Below are 21,918 nucleotides of genomic sequence, written 5' to 3'. Positions count from 1 at the left end.
AAAACTCCCCTGTGCTCAGCAGTTTGGCTTTTGGACATTCCCACCTGGAAGCCTGATTTTCCTGTCTCCAGTGCAGAGTGACTGTCACCCCAGCAAGTCACCCCTGCAGATGGCATGGCAGGGCAAGTGCTGCCAACAGCTGTGCCACAGCAGCTCCTCTGAGTTCCTACAGCCCATTGCTGGGTGTCTGCTGAAGTGCTCTCAGCTGCTGAAAGCAAACAGCCACAGTGGACAGAGAGCTTTGTTTTCTTTCTTGCACTTGGGACAAATAGTGACTGTAGAAACCATCTCCTCTAAAAAATTCTGTCTGAAAAAGGTTATTAATGTGGCTTACTATCAGCACTTAAAATTAGACAGCTAATGTAGACATCTAAGCTGGGAGACTGTCCTACTTCATTTCCTTTGTCTGGTGTGTGGAGAAAAAAAAACTCACCCAGAAACTTATCAAAGCTGGAATTAGAAGTCAGGGGCTCTTTAAAAATCACTGCATTAAAATGCAGTGGAACATCAGGATTTTCTGATTTGTCCTCTAAAGGACTCTCTCCTCTGCAATGGTCGAAATAGGCACACACAAGACTAGGCAGCTCCTTCCACTAAGTATTGTATCAGTCTCCAAAATGGGACTGTGTGAAGAGGAACAGCATTAGCACTTTTGTACTTGATAATGCAACTCAGCGGGAAGTGAAAATGTTACATTAGAAAACTGTGGATGTGACAGTTTGGTCAGAGAGAGAGAAGGCTAGATAAGTTTTCCCATGAATCAGCCTGGGAAGCTTTAGGGAGCTGGAGATAAACAATGATACTCAAATATAAAAACAATCTGCAGATGGTGTTTTTTAACAATCTGTTTTGCTGTTTTTCTCATAAGGTTGTTTACAAATGGCTATCTTGTTAATTAGCCAATCATGTGAAATGAATTGATTAAATGACCAATCAGGCCCACCTGTAGTGAACTAAGGTATAAAAGGGGAAGAGGATCAAACAAATGGGGCTTTTGCCATTTGCCTTCTGATCCAGCTCTGTGTCATCTCTGACTCAATAGTGACATCAAACAGATACTGGTTTTATGTAGACTGTAGGTATCTTCTTTGGAAGCTTCATGCAGCAAATCCCTTGGAAGTTGATTCAAAGTCCACAAAAACAAGATAATTTCTTCCTATGTAGATGTGTTACTATATGCATGCCTTATTACTATGTCTATGTCTTTAAGGAAATGTTTAAGGATATCTCTATTCAGCAAAGCACACTAATGTGCATTTAAATCCCACTGAAGGCCAATATTCCCCCATAAGCTTGTTATTGAACTGCAATTTTGAAATACATCATCACCTCTGTTTGAAATCTTTCACTTTGGAACTCTACTGTTACAGAGAGAAAAGCCATATGGAACTAATCATGCACATTTTGTGTAGCAGATAGGCATTACAGCAGATTGTGTTTCCCTTCAAGTGCTTGTCCATATGAGCATGCAAACTGTGGTGTGCATACAGCTGAACATGCAAGACAAGATTTTTAGCCCTAACAACATCCATACTGATGTACCTCCTGCTTAGCTGCATAATTATGAGAAGAGCACACACATCACTGCCTGTCTGCCAGCCAAATGAAGCTTCTTTTCTTTCTTCTTTTCCTTTTCATTTTCCTTTTCCTACCCTCACAAAGATCCTAATATTTTTAGCTTGTTTTCTCCTTATTTGCCTTCATTTAACAATTGGTCTTTCCCCCTTTTCTGCTGGCTCATCACTCAGAAACACAGAGTTCAGACTACAGGAGAGAGATTTCTCTTTCTAGCAGATATTCCATACACCACTACATTGCCTCCCAGAAAACTATGCTCCTAGGAAGTAAAAGATCTGAAACTTCAGTATTGGCTTGCAGAGAACAAACAGAGGATGAACACTGCAGGATTTCTAGCAACCATAACCCCAGGACAGGGAAGGAGGCATCAGTCTCCACTAATCCTTATATGTTGAACTGTGTAAGTCAGACGCCAGTAAAGACCAAATAATAAAGTTTAATCAGTTCACAAACTACTGTGGTTCTTTCTCTTTAAAAAGGTGATGACTATAGTTCCAGCTCAGATCTGCAAAAAGTCTGACATGGTGTCATTTTTGTTCATGTCACAGCACTGGGCCCACAAGGCAAACTCATCTCAGCTCTTTTCACTTAGGGCTTCTTAGCACGAGGCATTCTGAGCGTTTTTGTTCAGTTGCTTGGACTCTAAAGACAAGACATTCATCCCAACTCTTGCAAATAGCTCTGAGCAATATGTCATGACACAAATTTGCACTTAGAGAAACACATCTGGTACAGATAGGTGTGTATATTGCTTCCTAATGAAAAATAGTATTTGAAATATTTTTTAGAATATGTGAACAGTGCTTTGGGAGGTAAATATTTTAATCCCACTAAGTGTAAAGTTGTATTAATCCTTCTCTGTAAAACAAAGGAGAAAGAAAATTCAAGATCAAGACAGGTAAAATTTCTCAAATATGTCCTAAAATATTCTTCTATGCACTAGGCTCCTCTATGATAAAAGCTGTATATCTGAGCGCTCTCCAGTTCTCTAAACTGGTGGATATACAATCTGGGAGACTCCAAAGCTCTTTGCTCATTAGCATTTTATCTCTGAATTGCATTGCATTAATAAATACTTGTCCAACATGGAATATTGACTGCCAGGAGAAGGTAATGTGGAGGAACTCAAATTTCCCACAGGGCAGATGGATATGAAGGGAGAAGGTAGAAATTTATGGCAGGGTAAAATCTGAAACATGTTGTAATGGCAACCATTTGGATTAGACAGAGGATTGCAGTATCAAATGGGCTTCCAGCAGAGTGAGATGGAGAAGTTTGGGGGTTTTTAGAGCACTAATTTATCATATAGCTGTACTTGTGAGTGGTGTACAGCTATTTCCCTTATACATATGTAAGAAGATGAAAAGGGTATGCTACCAACATCATAACCAAGCATTCATATTTTACAGTCCCAACTGGGACTGAATGAATATTTTATGAACTGAAAAGGTAGTTTGGGTTCACTTGGCACAATTCCCATGGCAGATAATTGGGAGCTGGCCTCAATTTGAGCTGTAAGGTTTGCAGGGAGTGAGAAAGAAATTGAAGGCAGTAGGTGTGTTCTTCCATGTACACTGCTGCAGAAACTGGCCTGGAAAATTCTCACTGAGGCTGCCAAGTTTATATAAAATATCTTAAAACTAATTGACATAATGACTCAAACTCATGTTTTCTGTCAGCAGGTCATCTGTAGGTGTGCTTAGGCCCTAATTCTGGCCAAAGAATTGATTTATTTCACCAGGAACAAGCAGCAATGGTGATGCTTGCCATTGCTTCATAACTTGTACAAGGGTGGGGAGTAAACAGTCCTTTGAGAGAGAACAAGCACTGACCCAAATCTGAATCAGCTCTATTAATCAAGAAATGAAAAGTGCCTGAAAGCAAACTGCATTTCCATTTTTTAGTGGTCTAAAATACAGGGAGGTCGGGTTGATTTGCATTATTTTCATTGTTTGGCCACCTCAGTGAGAAATCAATCATTTGAAAAACATGAGTGATTAGAAACTCTCAGGTAGCTTTCAATTAATAGAGAAGAGAAATATGGCAAAAATTTTCTTTTCTATTTTTCAGGTGAGATATTACATATATATTTTTTTTCTTTTGCTGTTGAATTTGATCATTCTGATGACTTTCTCCATAGGATGCAGAACGCTCCTCAAAGAAGAAATATTAATTCATTTCCCTTATACAGAATAAAAAGAACAGCAATGGTTCAGCTTATGCCTGTGAGCAGAAAAAAATGTGCTGCATTCTCTGAGGATGTGAAGAGAACAATGTCTAAAGAAGTTATTCTGGAGTGATTAAATAATTGTAAAAGATGTGAAAATTGTTATTTTATCTTGGTTCTTTTGTTTACCTTTGTCTCATTTTCCAAACGGTTTGCTGCATTTATTCAGTACCACAGAAATTTTAAACAGCCAGTTTGCATATGGGTGTAAGTGTTTGACAAACATGATAAATAAAATTTATATAAAATATAAATTTATATTACAAATTTATAAATAAAAATTTATTTAAATTTCATTTATAGTTCTAATTCTCAATCTTTGCATTCCTTGCAATAAATACACAAAATATAAGTGTGACATCTCATTCTTTGGTTACTTCAGCCATTACTCAGTGGTGTTAAAAAAGTGAAATATGCAACTGAAAGTGGTAGATTTATATCTCATTTGAAAAAGCTCAATACCAAGTCAGAGGAATTCAAATAAGCCCTAGTTTGACTTGCAAAAAATAAAATATCGCTTTCATGTGTCTCAGTAATATTTCACTTTTAATTTAGAGGTATTATTGCTCTTTATCATGGGAAATTACAATATAATAAAATCCCAGCAAGATTTCAGAATATTTTTCACCTGAGCAGCTGTCAGGTCCCACAAGGGAGATCCTGGGCCTCCTGCTCTGGGATAGCAAAATGTTGAATCTGGAGAGGGCAGCCTGGACTGCCTCCTCTGGGGCAGCTGATGTTGAGGATACCCTTGGACTAAACTAAGGCAAAACAATGCCAAACAACTAGAAAGTTTTAGCTATGGAAGCAGCAATTTAAACTTTTAAAACTTGTGGTAGGTTGAACAGCCCATGTCAGCAACAACTTAAAATTTCTGAACAGCCCGCAGCATCATCAAGTTAAACTCCATTGAGCAGCCTGAAGCAGCAGCATATTAAAGTTTGAAGAAGAGGAAGAAATGAAGAAGGAAAGATATGAAAATTAGAGGTAAAGGATCCATGTCACCACCCAGGGCTCCAGCACCATCTCTGGTGTGGTTCCTGTGGATGCCAGGTGCACACACAGCCCCCTCAGTAGTGCTATTTACAGAACAGTTCTTGTGCAGGCACATTTTGTTATTCCCAAACTTTTCAGAACAGGGTTGGGTTTTCTCATAGTTTCAATCCCCTGTCAGAAACACAACTGCAGTGCTCTCCAAATCTGGTTTTGGAGATAATTACCCAAGATAAGGAGGGTGGTCTCCAAAAACCACTATCCTGCCTCCAAGATCCTCTCTCCTAACATCACCTTACCTCGTTGGCATGGTAACATTCCTTTTCTCCTCTGCCCGGTGTTTGAGACATGAACTCTTTCAGGTTTACATTAACTCTTTCAGGATTTCAGCCTCTCACAGCAGCTCCCTCCTTTGGATGAAAACCACATCCTATTCTCCCAACCCTGTAACTGAGAAGTTGCCACAGACACTGAAGGCACACAGCAGACCATTGGCTAAGGCAAGAACTGAGATGAGATTCTCTGATTTGTAAATTTTGTCTCAGCCACCTGATTAGGTAACTTTTATTCCAGGAACAAATATTCAATCTTTATGATGTGCACTGCAGTACAATCTAGGAAGGTACAAGCAGAGGACTGAAACCTATTGTTTTAGGCACTCTGACAACACAAACCAAAAATAAAGTATAGCAGGATGAAATTGAAATGGGAGAGCAGTGCACAGCAGCATATTTGTTTCTGAGGGCAGTTTTCCTTGGTTTGCCACATATCCTGACAATACTACAGCCTTAAGATGAATTTGACAGACTTAAAGTTTTTTTGGACAAATTTTGGTTGATGAAATAACAACTTTGAAAGTAATCGACAGCCACACAGAAGACACACAACAATGGTTTGGGGTTTTTTGACTTAGGAAGATACATGGAAAATAACTGGAGTTGTCAAATGAAAATGAAGTGAGGATTTGCATTGAGCCTAGTTATCACATTAGACTGCTACAATACAATCACAGACTCAAAGAATTGTTTAGGTTGGAAAAAGATCAAAAGATCCCTAAGATCCATCTATTAATCCAGGACTGCCAGGACAGCACTACACCATGTCTCTAAGTGAAATATCTACATGTATTTTATTCACCGACAGGGATGGGGACTCAGCCCCTTCCCTGGGCTCTTCCTGTTCTAATGCTTGACACTTTCAGTGAAGAAAATTTTCCCGATATCCAATCTAAACCTCCCCTAGCACAACTTGAGGCCATTTCATTTTGTCCAGTCACTCTTACTTTGGAGAAGATACCACATCCCACCTGCCTAAAGCCTTCTTATAGGTAACTGTAGAGAGTAACAAGGTCTGCCCCAAATCCCTATTTCTCCAGGCTAGACATCCCCAGCTCCATGAGTCGCTCCTCTGGAATGGCCTGCCTGGGGAGGTGGTGGAGTCACCATCCCTGGATGTGTTTAAAAAAAGACTGGATGTGGCACTCAGTGCCATGGCTTAGTTGAGGTGTTAGGGCACGGGTTGGACTTGATCTTGAAGGTCTCTTCCAATGTAGTCATTCTGTAAATTCTGGGAATTCTCATAAAACAGGACTGGCCCCAAGGCTGAGCCCTGGGGAACATCCCTGGTGTCTGTCCCCAGCTGGGTGTGACTCCATTCCCCACCCTCTCTGGGCCTGGCCCCACAGACAGTGTTTTACCCAGCAAAGAGCACACCCATCCAGGCCATGAGCCATCTCCAGGAGAATGTTGTGGGAAATGGTGTCTAAGGCTTTACTAAACTGCAGGGAATCAGGGCCCACAAACTCTCCCTCATCTGCTGAGTGGGTCATTTCTCCTGGGAGGAGATCAGGGCAGCATAGCAGGCCTTACATTAAGTACTTCAGATCGTCCTTCTCCTCCTTTGTCACTGTGTTTCTCACCATCCATTAAAGGCTGGAGATTCTCCTGAGCCCTCCTTTTGTTACCAAGGTACTTCTGGAAACAGTTTTTATCATCTTTTAGGGCACTTTTAGGGCCAAATTAACTTCCAATCAGGCTTTGGCCCTTCTGATTTTCCCCCTGCACAACCCCATGAAGGCTGTGTAGTGAACCCTTCTCCAAAGATCATAAACTCCCTGGTTCCATCTGAATTCCAACTGGGTTCCATGCAGGGCCCAGCTGGTGGGGCACGGTGTGGCCATGGAGCCCCGGTGTCTGTGACATCAGGGGGACGCGTCCCCAGACCCCGCAGGCTGCAGGGCTGGCGCTGCAGTGCGGCTCCAGGCAGCGGTGAGGGCGGCAGGCAGGGCCAAGGCTGGGCTGGGCGAGGGCCAGGCCAGGAGCACCAGCACCTGGGGAGCGCCCAGGGCTGGGGACAGGGGACAGGGCTGTGGAGAGACCTCGGGCAGGGACAGGGCCACCTCTAGGGCCAGTGCCCTATCCCTGGGCAGGGACAGGGCCACCTCTGGGGTGAGCGCCCTGTCCCTGGGCCCTGCGCTTCCTGGCCCCGCTGCCCCAGCCACCCTCTCCCTGCTACCCAACCCCACTGAGCCCCTTCTCTCCCTCCTCCTCCTGCAGGCCATGGCTGGGAAGATCACCAAAATCCTGCTGGTGCTGGCTCTCCTCCAGTACGGGCTGAGGGCGGATGCCCAGGCGGTGCAGACCAGGGAAGAGGTTGTGACACAACATGAGGAACAGCGCAACCAGGGGATGACTTGGCTGGTGAGAAAGATTGTAAATCACTCAAGTGACTGGGCAGCTGGGAGTAACTCCTGGTTATTCCACTCCTGGTTATATAACTCCTGGTTAGCCTGTGAACAGCAGGGCAGTGATCCTTTAGCATGGGCTGAGTTTAACAGTGCCTCTGCCCAGGTGTTGTTTCCTTCCTGCTCCTCATCTCTGTTTTCCAGTTCAGGAGCCTGGGTACATGGAGAACAACTGGCCTTACCTAAAGACTGAGGCAAAGAAGGCATTACATATCTCACTCTATTCCTCATTCCATCTCACTATATTAAACCCCCATCCAGTAAAGGATGGAGATTCTTCTGAGCCCTCCTTTTGTTGTTAATGAATTAATAGAAACATTTTTATTCTCTTGTATGGCAGTTAATATATAACCAGATTCAGTTCTGTTTGGGCTTTGGCCCTTCTGATTTTCTCCCTGCACAACCCCACCACAGCTGTGCAGTGCTCCTGAGTGGCTGCCCCTTCTTCCAAAGGTAATACAGTCTCTGGCTCCAGGCTCCTGCACTCCCTTTCCCACCCATGCCTGGGTTCTCCATCTCCTGCCCCCGCTGCCCCAGCCACCATATCTCTGTCACTCAGCCCTGTTGAGCTCCTTCTCTCCCTCCACCTCCTCCTCCTCCTCCTCCTCCTCCTCCAGACCATGGCTAGAAGCATCACCAAAGTCCTGATGGTGGTCGGCATCTTCCAATACGCACTGAGCGTGGATCTCCCAGCAGTGAAGGTCACGGAAGAGCTCCTGAAGCAGCATGAGGAGCAGCGCAGCCAGGAGATGGCCAAGCTGCAGAAGATGGAGCAGAGGATGCAGGAGCAGAGCAGACACACCCAGGAAAGCGTGCTCCACTCAGTCTTCCAGCAGTCATGGTTCTGGAATTGTGTCGAAATGATCCTCACGCTCTTAGGGATCTACTGGCTGCCCTGTCAGAAGAGAGCAAGTTCTGGCAGTGGCAGTCAGGGCAGGCAGTGCCCGGGAGCAGATGCAGGAGAACAAGCCCTTGGATAAGGTAGGGACCTCCACTGCTTTTGCCTTTTCCTTCCCACAAACAATGTTCTGACAGCTGCACCCAGCCATGGGAGCTGGCAGTGCCTATGAAATCCTGAGCACCTGCAAGGACAACATCATTGACCACCCTGAGACCAACCACTGTGCACTTTTTCCACCAGAGCTGGGCACTGGGCAAGATCTGCTGATATGCTGCAACCATGGAGAGCAGCAGCCACAGAATGTGCCGTGCTTCCTCCTCTCTCACCTGAGGAGGCAGAGTCCAAATCTCTGCTTCCTCCACAGCAAATGGTCCCAGTTGTGATGCTCCCCCTGCCAGGAGATGCAGAAGTGATTTCCCCCTTGTCCATCTTTTAATAAAAATGATGATTTGCTTTGAGAAATCCTGTGTCTGTGAGGGTCTGGGCAAGACTGTATTGGGGGATGGCTCCATCTCTCCTCTTCAACAAAGAGATGAAGTTTGTGCTCCCATGGATGTTTGCAGTGGTTACACTTGTGCTTAGACACTTGGCATCTCCCCATCTTCTCTCCTCCTGGTGTTCTTGCTGTCTCCTCCTCCCAGCATCCTTTCCCATGCCTTGGAATACCTCTGAACTTGCTTCAAAAGATTCTGGTGAAATCAGCAGTTGGATCATAGGGTCTTTTCCTCAAGCTATTCTTTATAGGATGGTTGTTCCATAAACTGGAACACCCAAAGGCCTGCAGAGGCCATTTCATCACTTATTTCTGATCATCAGATCTTGACCCACAGCTGAAGCTTCAGCCACTTCTGGACAGAGATGGGGGGGGTGCTGGGTGACCCCCTTGTGCACACAGACCTTCTGCTTTTCTCCCTGCACTCCCAAAGCTGGAGCACTGCCTGTGTCCCCCAGGCTGCTGAGAAGTCACTCTTGGCACGGGCAGAGCTGTGTCTTTGGCCCAGGTGACCAAGCCTGGCAGAGGTGGGGCTGCAGGGATGGCCTGGGAGAAGAGGAAAAATACTGCATGGGAGAGTGAGGAGGGAGGAAAGAAGTGTGAGGAACAGTGAGGAGGAGGAGGAGGAGAAATCAGTAGTAAAAATGTCATTTCCAAATAAATGCTTTTAGGACTAAACTGACATGGCAAGTATTATTAATCAAGTATTATTAGCGTCTCATGTATTTATTAAAGTTTTAAACTTTTATAGTTTCATGTGTCAAGGGACATGAGTATGATCTCCATGGTCATTTTCATGGATGTCAGTCCTGAAATCAGGCATTCCAGTTCCCTGTGCACTACCATACAGGTGAGCTGCACAGTAAAATGAAAAGCATTTTCACTCCTATCCCCATTAAACACAGCAAATTTCAAGACATCTAGAGTTTGTATGAGAGCTTTTCACATGTCAGCCTGTAAACAAAATACAATATGCATTTTTAATTCTGGGAGAGTTGTCACTACCCTATAACATCATTGGTATTTTAATTAAGATGTCTCAAAGGAAATAATAACAGAACACTGGATGAAGAGATTGAATGCACCCTAAGCAAGTTTACTGACAATTCAGAATGGGGGGAGTTGGCCAACCCACCTGAAGGCTGTACTGCCATTCTGTGAGACCTTGATAGGCTGGAGAGTGGAGCAGAGAGAAACTTAATGAGGTTCAACAAGGGCCAGTGCAGGGTCCTGCACCTGGGGAGGAGCAGCCCCAAGTACCAGCACAGGCTGGGGGCTGACCTGCTGGAGAGCCTCTGCAGAGAAGCACCAGCAGGTCTTGGTGAGTGACAAATTGACCCTGAGCTGCCAGTGTGTCCTTGGGGCCAGGAGAGGCAATGGGATCATGGGGTGCACTGGGAAGAGCAGGGCAGCAGGTCAGGGAGGGGATCCCTTCCCTCTGCTCAGCCCTGGAGAGGCCACACCTGCAGTGCTGTGTACAGGTCTGGGCTCCTCAGTACAGGGGAGACAAGGAGCTATTGGAGATGGCCCAGCAGAGGCCACGGAGGTGAGGAGGGGTCTGGAGCATCTCTCTTGTGAGGAGAGACTATAGGAGCTGGGCATGTTCCATCTGGAGAGGAGAAGACTGAGAGGGGTCTCATCAATGCATATAAATATCAAAAGGCAGTGCCAAGAGGATGTGCCAGACTCTTTATAGTGGCCCAGTGACAGAACGAGGAGCAATGGCCATAAACTAAAACACAAGGAGTTCTACTTCAACATGAGGAAGAAGTTTATGTCAAAGCTGGCAGGGCACTGAAACAGGATGGTCATGGAGTGTCCCTCTCAGGAGACATTCAAAACCCACCTGGGTGCATTCCTGTGTCACCTGCTCCAGGTGACACAGCTTTGGGTAGGAGGGTTGGACTGGGTGATTTCCAGAGGTCCCTCCTAACCCTAATAATTCTCTGATTCTGTGAATTTGTAAAATTTATTAAAAACTGCTTGTGTGTGCAAATGTTAAAGAGAAGCATAAAATATAATATATAAATCTTTTTATTTTCCCCTCTGTTGCTTTTTCTTTCCCTGTTCCCTCGCCCCTTCCCTTCCCCAGTTCTCTAAGTCCCTGAGGGCAGTAGCAGAAATACTCCAATACTCAACTCCCGAGGGGGCAGCCGGGCTTTTCCCCGGTTTTCCTGAGGATTTTCCAGGATCCTTGAGGAACCGCACGGCCATGGCGAGACCTGGCCGCGAGGGGTCGCCCTTGCACCGGAGCCGGAGGCGCGCCGGGCGCCGATGGATCGGGAAAATCCCCGCGGATTCCCTTTAACAGGCGCTCTCATGACTGTGGAAATATTGCTGCATCATCATTCCTTCGCTAAAGAACACGGTTTGAATGCAGTTTCTCCATTTTGAAATGATGACGTTCTTTGGAAAGACATAATTTGCTGATTAGAGATATGTTTGTTTAGCTGCAGTGCCTCAAGTTTCAAATTTGATTGCGTTCATTTTTAATCACACAACTGATCTTATTTTCAGTAACACGGACTTGTTTGTTCCAAATGCATTTATGAATTCTTATCTCGGTTATGTCACGTGCTGAAAGGGATATTACTAATTCCTAAAATCATAAAACCCCAACTTACACAGAGGAGAAAAGTGCTGAAAGAAGGAAGCATCTTTTGAATTTATTTAAAAAGAAAAAAAAAAGGGCTCGATTTTAAGTTTTTAATCCTGCTTATGCTGCCCTAAGGGATAGGCTCCAAAACCACACACGATCCTTGTGCCTCTGATATGAAAGACCTGTCAAATGTCACACACTGAGTGTGACACAGATACCCTTGGCTCATGTCACATTGCCCCTGCCCGTGGCTGCATGTCTTTTGTCTGCCATGCTTTACCATGTCTTCCTTCTTTCTAGATGCAACCTACCCAGAAACTGCCAGCTGCTCCAGCTGCCATCCCTCATTCTTCCACCCTACATGTCAAAGGGAAGAGAAAACAAACTAATTGAGGCAGTGGCACTTCACAGCACAGTTTCCTGGCTCCTGTCCCACCCCTTCTGCCCTGTGATCAGAGCACCTGCCTGGAACTTGGATCAGTTCTGCTTGGAACTCTTTGGGAGAAGAAAAACCTGAGCTTTCTGGGCCTGCAAGTACCAAAAAGGGGAAACTTTTAAAAAAGCAAGGCAGGGAGAGGTTTTAGTGATGGAAGAAATTGTACCTGGAAAGTCACCTTTAATCCAGAGATGGATTTTCAGAAACCTTCATTTTCAGCCAAGGATTAAAGTGGGACCTACAAAGAAATAACAAATAATGTTACAAACACATATAATCATCTGTCCCAACCTCACATGTTTAACAGTCAGGTCTGTGAGCCATAGGGTGAAGAGCAGGGATCCAAGGACATACAATGTCAGCAGAAAAATGTTGCTTGAGTTCCACAGAGCTCCTTTCCCAGCCCACTTCCAGCCTGCCACCAAGGAGTATCCATGCTGTCCAGGATGTGTGTGCCAGGGATATGGGGCTGGAAGAGAAGGAGGTTCATTACCTTGTTCCAGAGGTTACTTAGGTGCTATTTTAGGAAGAGGTCATCACTGGGCCATAAAGCACTTGAAAAACCTCCTCTCTCACCCTTTCTCTGTGCAGTGGTGGGGAGAATGCCAGTGGAAAATTCCTGTGCATAATGAGGTCAGATATACTAGTTTTTCCATCTTTTTTAACTACCCAAGCAGTGAAAAGCAGCTGGAGTGACAGTCAAGGCTGATCCAGACACAGCTCCAGGAAACATTATGCAAGAACAGGACCTTGATGTAAACAGGAGTTCAGAACCTTAATGCAAATGGGAGCCACTGAAAACATCAGGCTGATGGCCTGCTGAGATGGGGTTCTTCTGATCAGAAGAAATATTTGAAAGCTAACTCCATCTCCTGAGGACAACAATGCCTAAACCCAGAGGTGGATATGTGTGGGAATACCAGTTGTGGGTTTTTCTCTGGGTCTGGATTGAAGGCACTTGAGACAGTAATTCATGTTCACACTCAGGTGTTTATTATTTCTTATCAGTAAAATAGTCTCACTACTGTGAGTTTGGCAGCTTTTCATTAGAAGGCACAAAATGGCCAACAAGCTCTTGTTACAAGGTCTTTCAAGACTAAACCATCCAATGAAGAACTGACACCTGGATTATTTTCCCTTTTAAGTCAATAATTGATCCCAAAGAGCAGCAATGTGGAATTTTCTGCCCAATTACAAAATGCCACCCAAACCCATGGAGAAGAAGGAAGAAGAAGCATGAAGAACAAACCCAGGACAACACCCCATGCCCTCCATCTTGCTGCTATCCACAACATACTAAAAACCCCAAAACCCAAATTTCTCACCAAGTGATACACCTACACTGCTCTCTATAATCTATTTCACACTTTTGTGGATTCCAGTCTATCTTGAAGTCTGGGAAACTTTCTCCATGGATGAGGGTCAGAGTCAGTGCTCCCCTGGGGCTCAGGGCACCCCAGAGCAGACACAGAAATATTCCCACTGCCCTGGGTATCCACAGATATGGAAACATCTGACTGAACACCCCAACTGGGCCTTGGAGCTTCAGAGCCAGCGTGGGCTGGAAGGGAAGTGACAATAAAGAGGGAACAGTTTGTACACTGGCCAACATGCAGAGGTTGAATTTCTCCCCAGCAGGTAACAAACAGGGACATCTGTGAAAGTCACTGTGCAGTGAATAACAAACACCCAAATGTGGGGCATCCAGAGAGGCAGCATCCAGCCCTGCCAGCATCAGCAGCTGCACTCCAAGCACAAAGCTCCTACTGCAGTGACTACTGACTGAGCCCAGCACCCTTTGCAAGGAGAGGCTTCTCATCCAACTGTGTTTTAATGCCTGACTTGGAGAGCTGATGGCTTTGCTTCTTAATTTGGCTCTGACACAGGGGAACAGAACAGCAAGAGAAGGCAGCAAATGCAGGCAAACCCTTCTGAACTATTGTGATTCTAAAAAGTACTGTTGAGCCTCCTCTTTGCACAAATGATGAAAACAATTCTGTGGCACAAAAAAGGCTGGCTTTACAAACAGCATGGTGGAAACCTGTAAGTAAACCAAGGACTAAATAAGTATGCATAACTGGATTCATTTGTTTTTAGTGAGGTGCAATAAAGTAATAATCAGAGAAAGGAAGGGCTCAATTTTAAAATTATTTTCAGACTCACCACAAGTTTTGTTTTCAAATTTGAGCTTATACATACATAACATATATATAAATAACATATATATCAAATGTAAGTTTGTATATAAATATTATATACATTTAATTTCCTTTATCTACATTGCCTTTTTCATCATTAAAGAATTTGAATCATCTGCCTTACACAGAGAAGTTTTAATAACCATGTTTGTATGGGAAATGCAGTGGGGTTTTGTCAGCCACTCACTACTATCACTTTGTGAAGCCTTAAATGTTTTAAAATGCCCTTTAAACAATCTTTATTCTGCTTACTTCAGAGAAATCTCAACTTACAGAAAGCTGGAAGGGGGGAATCTTGTTCCAGGGCAGTATTGGTCTAATCCACTCAAGCATGAACTTTTTATATCAAGTCTGTAAGCAATAATTCTAATCCATATGGTTTACTGAATCAGAGACTAATTTTGTAATATCCCATCCAAATTTTTATCTTAGTACCTGAAAATTTTGCCTTACCAACTATAATGTTGCCCTGCATAATTCATGAAGCTGTGAATTATTTTTTGTATATTCTCTGCCTCTATTTTTTTTAAGAAAGCTGTTTGAAAACCAAACAATAGAAAACCAAAAATGCTTAACAGTGTTCTGAAACAAACTTAGACCATGATGTTGTGAACAGTACTGAGAGCAGTGAGGGACTATTCACACATCCAAGTCAAATCCTAGATGTAAATATTTCCTAGATTATAGCTTACACACTTGAGGGTGCAAAAACAAGGCAAAATATTTTTGCTCAAAGTCCAATAATAACACTTCACATTATATTAATTTGTAACTTGAAAATACCCATAAAACCTGCTCCTATTAAAAAAAACCCAAATCAGAGTACAGTACCTTGAATATTTCTATTACCTCCCTCTTGGATGCTTAACAAGCAAAATAGCAGATAAACTTCCACAGATGGATCTTTAGCACAGTTTAGCAGAGCTCTATGCATCCCATCAGAGTAGTACAGAGCAGTGAAATGAAGACAGACGGTGCAATAAGTGCAAGAGCTGTGAATGAATGTGAACAGAAATTGATTTTGAAATGTTCTTGGCACTTTCCCAAGAAAATATTATCACTGTATTTAAAGAGAAGCATTCCATGCATTGTTTCAGGATTATTAAGAATAAACTCTGACCTCCTTAATTATTTTCTCTCCTGAGACCTATTTTCAGTGCAGCTGCAACATTTACATAAAAACCAAGCAAACTTGTATGGATTGTCAAACTTCAGTAGAACAAGAATTGCACTTGAGCACCATGTCCAGTTCTGGGCTCCCCAGGACAGGACAGACATGGAGCTACTGGAGAGAGTCCAGCAAAGGGTCACTGTGATTTTGAAGGGCTGAAACACCTCTCCCACAAGGAAAGGCTGAGAGATCTGGGACTGCTTGGCCTGGAGAAGAGAAGACTCAGGCAGGGACCTCATCAGTGCAGAGGAACATCTGGAGGGAAAGTGCATCCAAACAAACATCCAGATGTGGGGCATCCAGAGAGGCACCAGTCCAGCTCTGCCAGCATCAGCAGCTGCACTCCAAGCACAAAGCTCCTACTGCAGTGACTGCTGACCAAGTGACTACTGACTATTGCAGGGAAAGTGCAAACAGAACAGAGCCAGGACTTTCTAAGTAGTGCCCAGTGACAGCACAAGATGCAAAAGGCACAAACTGAAACACAGCTCTGTCTGAACATCAGGAAACACTTTTTAACTGTGGGGGTGTCTGAACACTGGCACAGGCTGTCCAGGGATGTCGTGGAGTCTCTGTGCTCAGATATTCCAAAGGCACCCAGACACAGTTCTGGGCAACTCACCCTAAGTGACCTGCTTGAGAAGGGAGGGGAGCTGGACCAGAGTGAGCCTGGACCACTTCCAACCTCAGCCATTCTGTCATCCTATATAGTGAATTGAACTTTAAAATGTGTCAATTAAAAAAAAAATCTTGAGGAGACTGCAGTATCTTCAGCATCAACCTCATTCCTTTTCAATGTTAGTTAAGTCAACTGCTTAATTCTTTGAGTGGACAAGAACAATACACCCAAGGTCAGGTTATTTTATGCTTTCCTAGGTTTGCAGCTGTAAGTGATAATGCATCAGCACCCCATGGAGAGCAGTCAGTATTCTGAAGACTTGTAAAACCATCCAGACCAGGATGCTCTGGGGTGCACAAAGCTGCACCTGTGTGAATTTGCATAACTCAGTGTTCCCTGACCTAGGCTGCTTACTTCTTAGGGAAAACTGGAAACAGCTGAGCTAGAAGGTTCTCAGGAGAAGTCTCATATTAAAGTTTTCATTTTTGTAAACCCAGCCTTGTCTTACAGTTTTGTTAATTTGATAAAAAAAATCCCCAAAAAACCAAAAGAATCCCCCAGTCAAAAAAACACAAAAAAACCCCAAACCAAACCAAACCAAACTAAAAAAAACCCAAAAAACCACCCCACCAAAACAAACAATCAAGCAAACACCAAAACACCTGGGAGAGGTTTTGCTTATGGACAATGTTGGTTTTGTGTGTGTCTGTGTGTGTGTACACATCTTGTAACACACACCATTATCACAAAGCACTATGAAATATGTCAAACTAAGAGACCCAGACCTGGCCAAAGCATGGCCAAGAGGGAAATTTTAAAGAAGGTCAAATGCTGCACTAGTTTTGATGATTCAGAAGTTGGAAATCTTCCATTTCCATTATTATGTCTCTAACTTCCTTAGAATATTGCTAAAGGATAACTTGTTTCTGCAGGTGCTAGCTTTCCTCAAGGACATAAAACCATTATTAGCATTATCATCATAAGTTGTATGTAAGACTCCATGACATTTTCTTATCACACTCAGTGTTGCAGCCTGAAATCCCAACAATTTGCATCATTCCCAAGGCCCAGTCACTGTTCCCAGCTCCCTTCATCACCAGGCATGGACTCCTCCTGGTGAGGTCCCTGCCCTGGCAAGTAGAAGCATGGTTTGTTAATGCAAGTCTATTATTTCCATCACAGCAATTATTGAGATCAGCTAACACCAAGGCAATAGCAAAATGTACTAGTTGACTTCCTATATTGATTTTTGTTCCTGTGCTTTGAAATGCTTCCAAATTCCGGCTGTGACAAAAATGTTACAATTAAAATCTTGGATATCACGCTGACATCTATTGTAGAAAAGATGCACTTAAGGAAATTTAGAATTTACAATATATTTTGTACTGACAGACTAATTGATGAGACAAAAAGAAGGGTTTGGTTTAAATATCAACAGCAGAGTGCCCAGTGGGATTCTTTGCTTCCTTATTCTACCAGACAATGCCAGAGCCATGCAGAGAACTGCAGATTTCTACTTGTGTTCAGTAGAAATCACTTTGAGCATAAAAAAATGGGATAACCTGCTGGACAAAGAAACTGTTAATTGTGACATGTCTGAGAAAAATTCCACCATCTTGTTAATCTGAACAGGCTCAAGGCAAGGGAAGGAAAACCAGGGATAACAAAGCCTCTGGAAAAAAGTTCCAGATAGGGTCAAGGTACTGCTATTTTAAAGTTAGAGTTTTACCAGCTAAGCCAAAACTCTGAATTTCAAACTTCTTGCTCTGCAGAAAGCCCTGGTATTTGTGAACAGCTGAAGAGTGATTCACTCATCACAGGTAGTTCTACATAAAGATACTGAAAAATGCAGTATTCTCTTCAGAGACTCTGTAACAGCTGTTATGTTTCTACCTAAGCTGAAACCCTTACCAAAATCACCCCTCCAAATGGAAAATGTGACATTTTGTAATAAAAATCAATTCTGTAAGCAATGAGTACATCTACCCATGCTTTCAGTATCTCATTACAAAAATATGTAAGTTGCCACAAAACAACAAACAAACCCCCAAAAATTCTATTCTTGTCTCTTAAGAAAGAGACATGCATGACTGTACAAGTACCTATTCAGCATTTCTCACTATGCCATAATTTCTCATGTTAGTCAGTTTCTACCATAGTTAGTAATTAAGACAGAGTCTCAAAGAAATTCAACTCCTGTTAAATTACCAAATTTTATCAATCTGAGTAGTGGACAAAAATTCAGTGTGCTCCTGAAGCAAAAAGTAATTCAGTGCAGCCCTGTCTTCTGATGTGTAATTTCCATTGTGATAAAATGGCAATGCATGCACCAAAACTTAGGTTATGCAGAAATTGTATTTATATTATCAACTTGTATTTTTACACACAAGTTACAGGAGAAAAGGTTGACTCAGGAAAAGAGATTCTGTTGCGCAATGCCAAGAACATTTAATTTTCAAAACAGGTGTTCATGTCACTGCCAAATGATCATTATGGAATAAAAACCACAAAACCTTTTGTGTAGCTTTGTAAGTGGAGTCCACACAGAATAGGGGAGCTCAACCTGAGAAATAAAAAAAAATCCTTATGGTAAGTAACCAGAATATTCAATATATATGGAATATATATATTCAGAGCATCCAGAAACTGCTGGGGCAATTTGGCTACCAAATAATAATGCTATGAAACCTGTGGGGCTGCCTCCACTGCATGAGTACTGGTCAGGCCATTCCAAATATTGGCTACTAGCATGGTCTGTGCAGTGCAGTGATAATTCCATCCACCCCCCCTCCCTTGCTCCCACAAAGAACCCTCAACAGAGAATACAGGAAATATAAATACTTATTTTCTGATGTGGGCATGAAACAGCTCAGCCTGATTCATTCCTTTCTGCCAAATGCCCCAGAGCCAGCCGCCCATCAAAAGTGAACTGACTGCAGGGCTGGGCTGTAAACCCTGAGCTCTTGCATAGGAGTGTAGATTCCTGGGACAAAGCCCATCCAGGCAGGAAAGGAGCCAACTGCAAAGCTGACCTGCAGTGGCAAAACTCTCTGGGGAGGGAAGATCAGCACTGGGCAGTAAAGAACCAAGGGCTGATACTGATAGGTAGGATAGGAACTGAGTTTGGATTGAATAGCAGGTTCACTCAAACCAGCCTGTAGCACAACCCTGCTGATGTGTTCACACTATTTAACACAACTCTGTTGCTGAAGCTCAGCCTGTGCATGGAGCCCAGTGCTCACCTTCAGCTCAGGAGAGATGTGGAATACTGGGTGAGAACAAAACTGCAGCAACAGGGATATCCCAAAATCCTGAAGGCATACAAAACTGGTACATCACTAAAAATAAAAGACAAATGACAGATCAATCCATAAGACATTTGTTTGGAGATGCCTCCAGTCCCTACACGACAACTGAAGAGAGACTTTTGTGTTCTCTTGGAAATATCAAGTACCTGGATTCCTGAAGGAATCTGTAAATAAACAAGTAGAAATGAACCAGCATACATGAACAAGTACACCAAGAGGTGCACTTTGAGCATGAGTTGAACTAGATCCTAAAGTTCCTCCCAAACCGATTTATTCTATGATTAGACATTTTATCAACATGTACAACAAGCAAATCTCCAGAACAAGTGTTCTAGAATGGTGGATTTATTAATACAGAACAAACAGTTCAAGGCTTCAGTTCCCTCCTCGACCCATCACACCAGGATCATATCCCTTCCTTGTACAATCCATGCTTTTTTCATGATCCTTGGCTTGTGGCATCCAATTTATAGAGCAAAGAGGAGGCACAGCATGCCCAAAGCAAACAAACCAAGGAGCTGCAGAAGTGCAGAGGAGTGAGAGGAGGGATTCAAACTTTTTGTCAAGCTGCAGACCCTCACTGGAGGCCCACTTTTGCTCTGAAGAGGGAAATCTCAAATGATCTGGTGAGAAACACATGAACTACACCTAAGAATTGGCCCAACTTCTCCTCCAGTTGTATTAGGACTGCACTTGTGCTTGTTTGAGAAAAAAAATACAGAGCACAACCTGAAAGCATGAAATTTTTGTACATGAACAGTTTAAGATTTGTGTTTTTTCAAGCCCTTTGGCTTTGGTGGTTTAATACTCATACAAAAGAAGTACAGCAGAAACTGTCATCCTCATTTCTTGCTCGATTGCTCTGTGGCATTTGCTAAGCTCTCTTTATTTCAACAGAAGACTCCCCAGAGCACAGGAGATGTTCCTTCTTGGCATGTCATTACTGACTCCCATTTGACCCTTATGTAGAAAAATGTTGCTAATTCAGCTCATTTTCTTATAAAATCTGTATTTTTCTTAAGTCCTTTGCTGCTGAAACTGGCAGAGATCCAGTTCCCTTTGTTGAGGTTCTCAAAATGAGAGAGCCTTTTTAATTTGAAGACTGAATAGATGAAGGAAGCACCCCCAAAATGTCAAATAAATTATGCCAGAATGAAAAATAAAACTCACAAATTTTAACTTAAGAAGAGTTAAAATAGAGAATACACTTTTCTAGAAGCAACAGAAATTCTGTTGGAAAATCTTTAGCTACACTGCCAACCCTATCAATGGGCACCAATAGAAGCCAGTTTATGACAGAAAATAACATATGAATGAGATGTCCTTGCCATTTGCAGGGCATTTTCACATTTTCAATGCTCTAGACTGCCAAGGTCTGTGTGGTAGAAACCACACATTGTACAATAATGAATAAGCCAGAAAACGGGGCTTTAAGGAACACAGTACAAACACAGACTGGTAGGTGGGTATCTGGAATGTAAACATGGCAAAATGGCACTGAAGAGAAGAAACCAAAATCTGGGAGTGAAAGCAAATCATAAACCACATACACAAGAAGGAAAGAGAAAGGACAGATCAGCTGAATCAAAAACAGGGTGTGAAAGTGCAAGTGAGGAGCTGCACAGGGTTGAAGGAACTTGGCTGAAACAAGGAGCCAGCACAAAGCTGGGAGAAGTCAGCCACACCTTCACAGAAGGTCTTTCAACATCCAAAGGACAGTGCTCTGGTGCTTGTTACTGCTGTGCCAGCTGCTGGTTACTGCCTGGAGCATCCAGCAAGCTGCACCTTCCACCCCTCTTTGGGTCCTCAATTACTGAGGCTGCACGTCCAGAGAAAGTACCAGAGATCACCAGGTGCCCATAAGCCACGGGTCTTTGACGAGAAATTCATTTATGGTGGAGAAGTTCACATCATCAGGGGCAGAAGTGCCAACTGTGTATTTGTATCATGAAAGAGTTGCTCTTAATATCTACTTCAAGATTTTCCTTTTTTTTTTTTTCCTTTTCTTTCTTATAACTGGAATCTATTCACTGACCTAAATTTTCTGTTTCTCCTAAGCTCTGCTTGGCTCATGCATGAAGGAAAGGGGCCAAAGATGGCCTCGTGCCACCACTGGTCTGCTGGGGACTTGCTCAGCTTCCCACGTAAACCGGCCTCGGGCTGCCCTCCTTTGGATTTGGCTCCATCCTTCAGCTTTGGCTGCAGCAGCCCCCCGAGGGGTCGTTCCACAGCCAGGAATAACTCAGCAGCTCTCCGGCCACCCTTCCAGCCCCTGGATCTCTCCAGCAGACCGATTAACCCCTTTTGCTTGGGGATGCACAGACGGGTCGGGCAAAGGTGATGCACCAGCTTCCCTGAGTGAAGAAAAAGCCTCACGGCAGGAGGTGCCGGACACCAGAACGGGGTCAGCCCCCCGCGTGTCCGGAGACCCGGGCCAGCCAGAACCACCCCGGGCGGCCGCCGAGAAGCGCTCGCCGAGCGCAGGTGGGGCGGCGGCGGGCGAGGGGCGCTGGGCGGGCACTGAACGCGCTGTGCCGGACCCGGACTGGCTCCGCCGGGGCTCCGAGCTGGCATCGCCCATCCCTCCCGGCCGGTATCGCCCACCGCCCTCGCCCCAGCATCACTCATCGCTCCCGGCCGGCATCACCCACC

At 43.8% G+C, this 21,918-nt stretch overlaps 1 protein-coding gene across 5 annotated transcripts; it reads right to left on the bottom strand.

Moving 5' to 3' along the window:
* Nucleotides 1-8,175: 8,175 nt before the first annotated feature.
* Nucleotides 8,176-21,916, bottom strand: LOC143692205 (uncharacterized). Of its 5 annotated transcripts, none has more exons than XR_013180073.1 (5): nt 21,302-21,916; nt 19,201-19,296; nt 18,472-18,521; nt 12,137-12,208; nt 8,176-9,481 (listed from the first exon to the last, which is right to left on the bottom strand). XR_013180073.1 is itself a non-coding variant. In XM_077171890.1 (3 exons), the coding sequence occupies exons 1-2, from the start codon at nt 21,892-21,894 to the stop codon at nt 19,203-19,205; spliced, it is 687 nt and encodes a 228-aa protein (XP_077028005.1). In that variant the 5' UTR covers nt 21,895-21,916; the 3' UTR covers nt 14,964-15,160; nt 19,201-19,202. The 5 variants fall into 5 exon arrangements, 2 of the variants coding, with proteins under 2 accessions (XP_077028005.1, XP_077028003.1); XR_013180076.1 differs by having other exon boundaries at nt 8,176-8,436; XR_013180072.1 differs by lacking the exon at nt 8,176-9,481 and adding an exon at nt 9,836-11,341.
* Between the last annotated feature and the right edge of the window lie 2 nt (nt 21,917-21,918).

This window comes from Agelaius phoeniceus, chromosome 2, assembly GCF_051311805.1.
Source record: "Agelaius phoeniceus isolate bAgePho1 chromosome 2, bAgePho1.hap1, whole genome shotgun sequence".
NCBI lineage: Eukaryota > Metazoa > Chordata > Aves > Passeriformes > Icteridae > Agelaius > Agelaius phoeniceus.
This window is presented reverse-complemented; position numbering and strand designations above follow the sequence as displayed.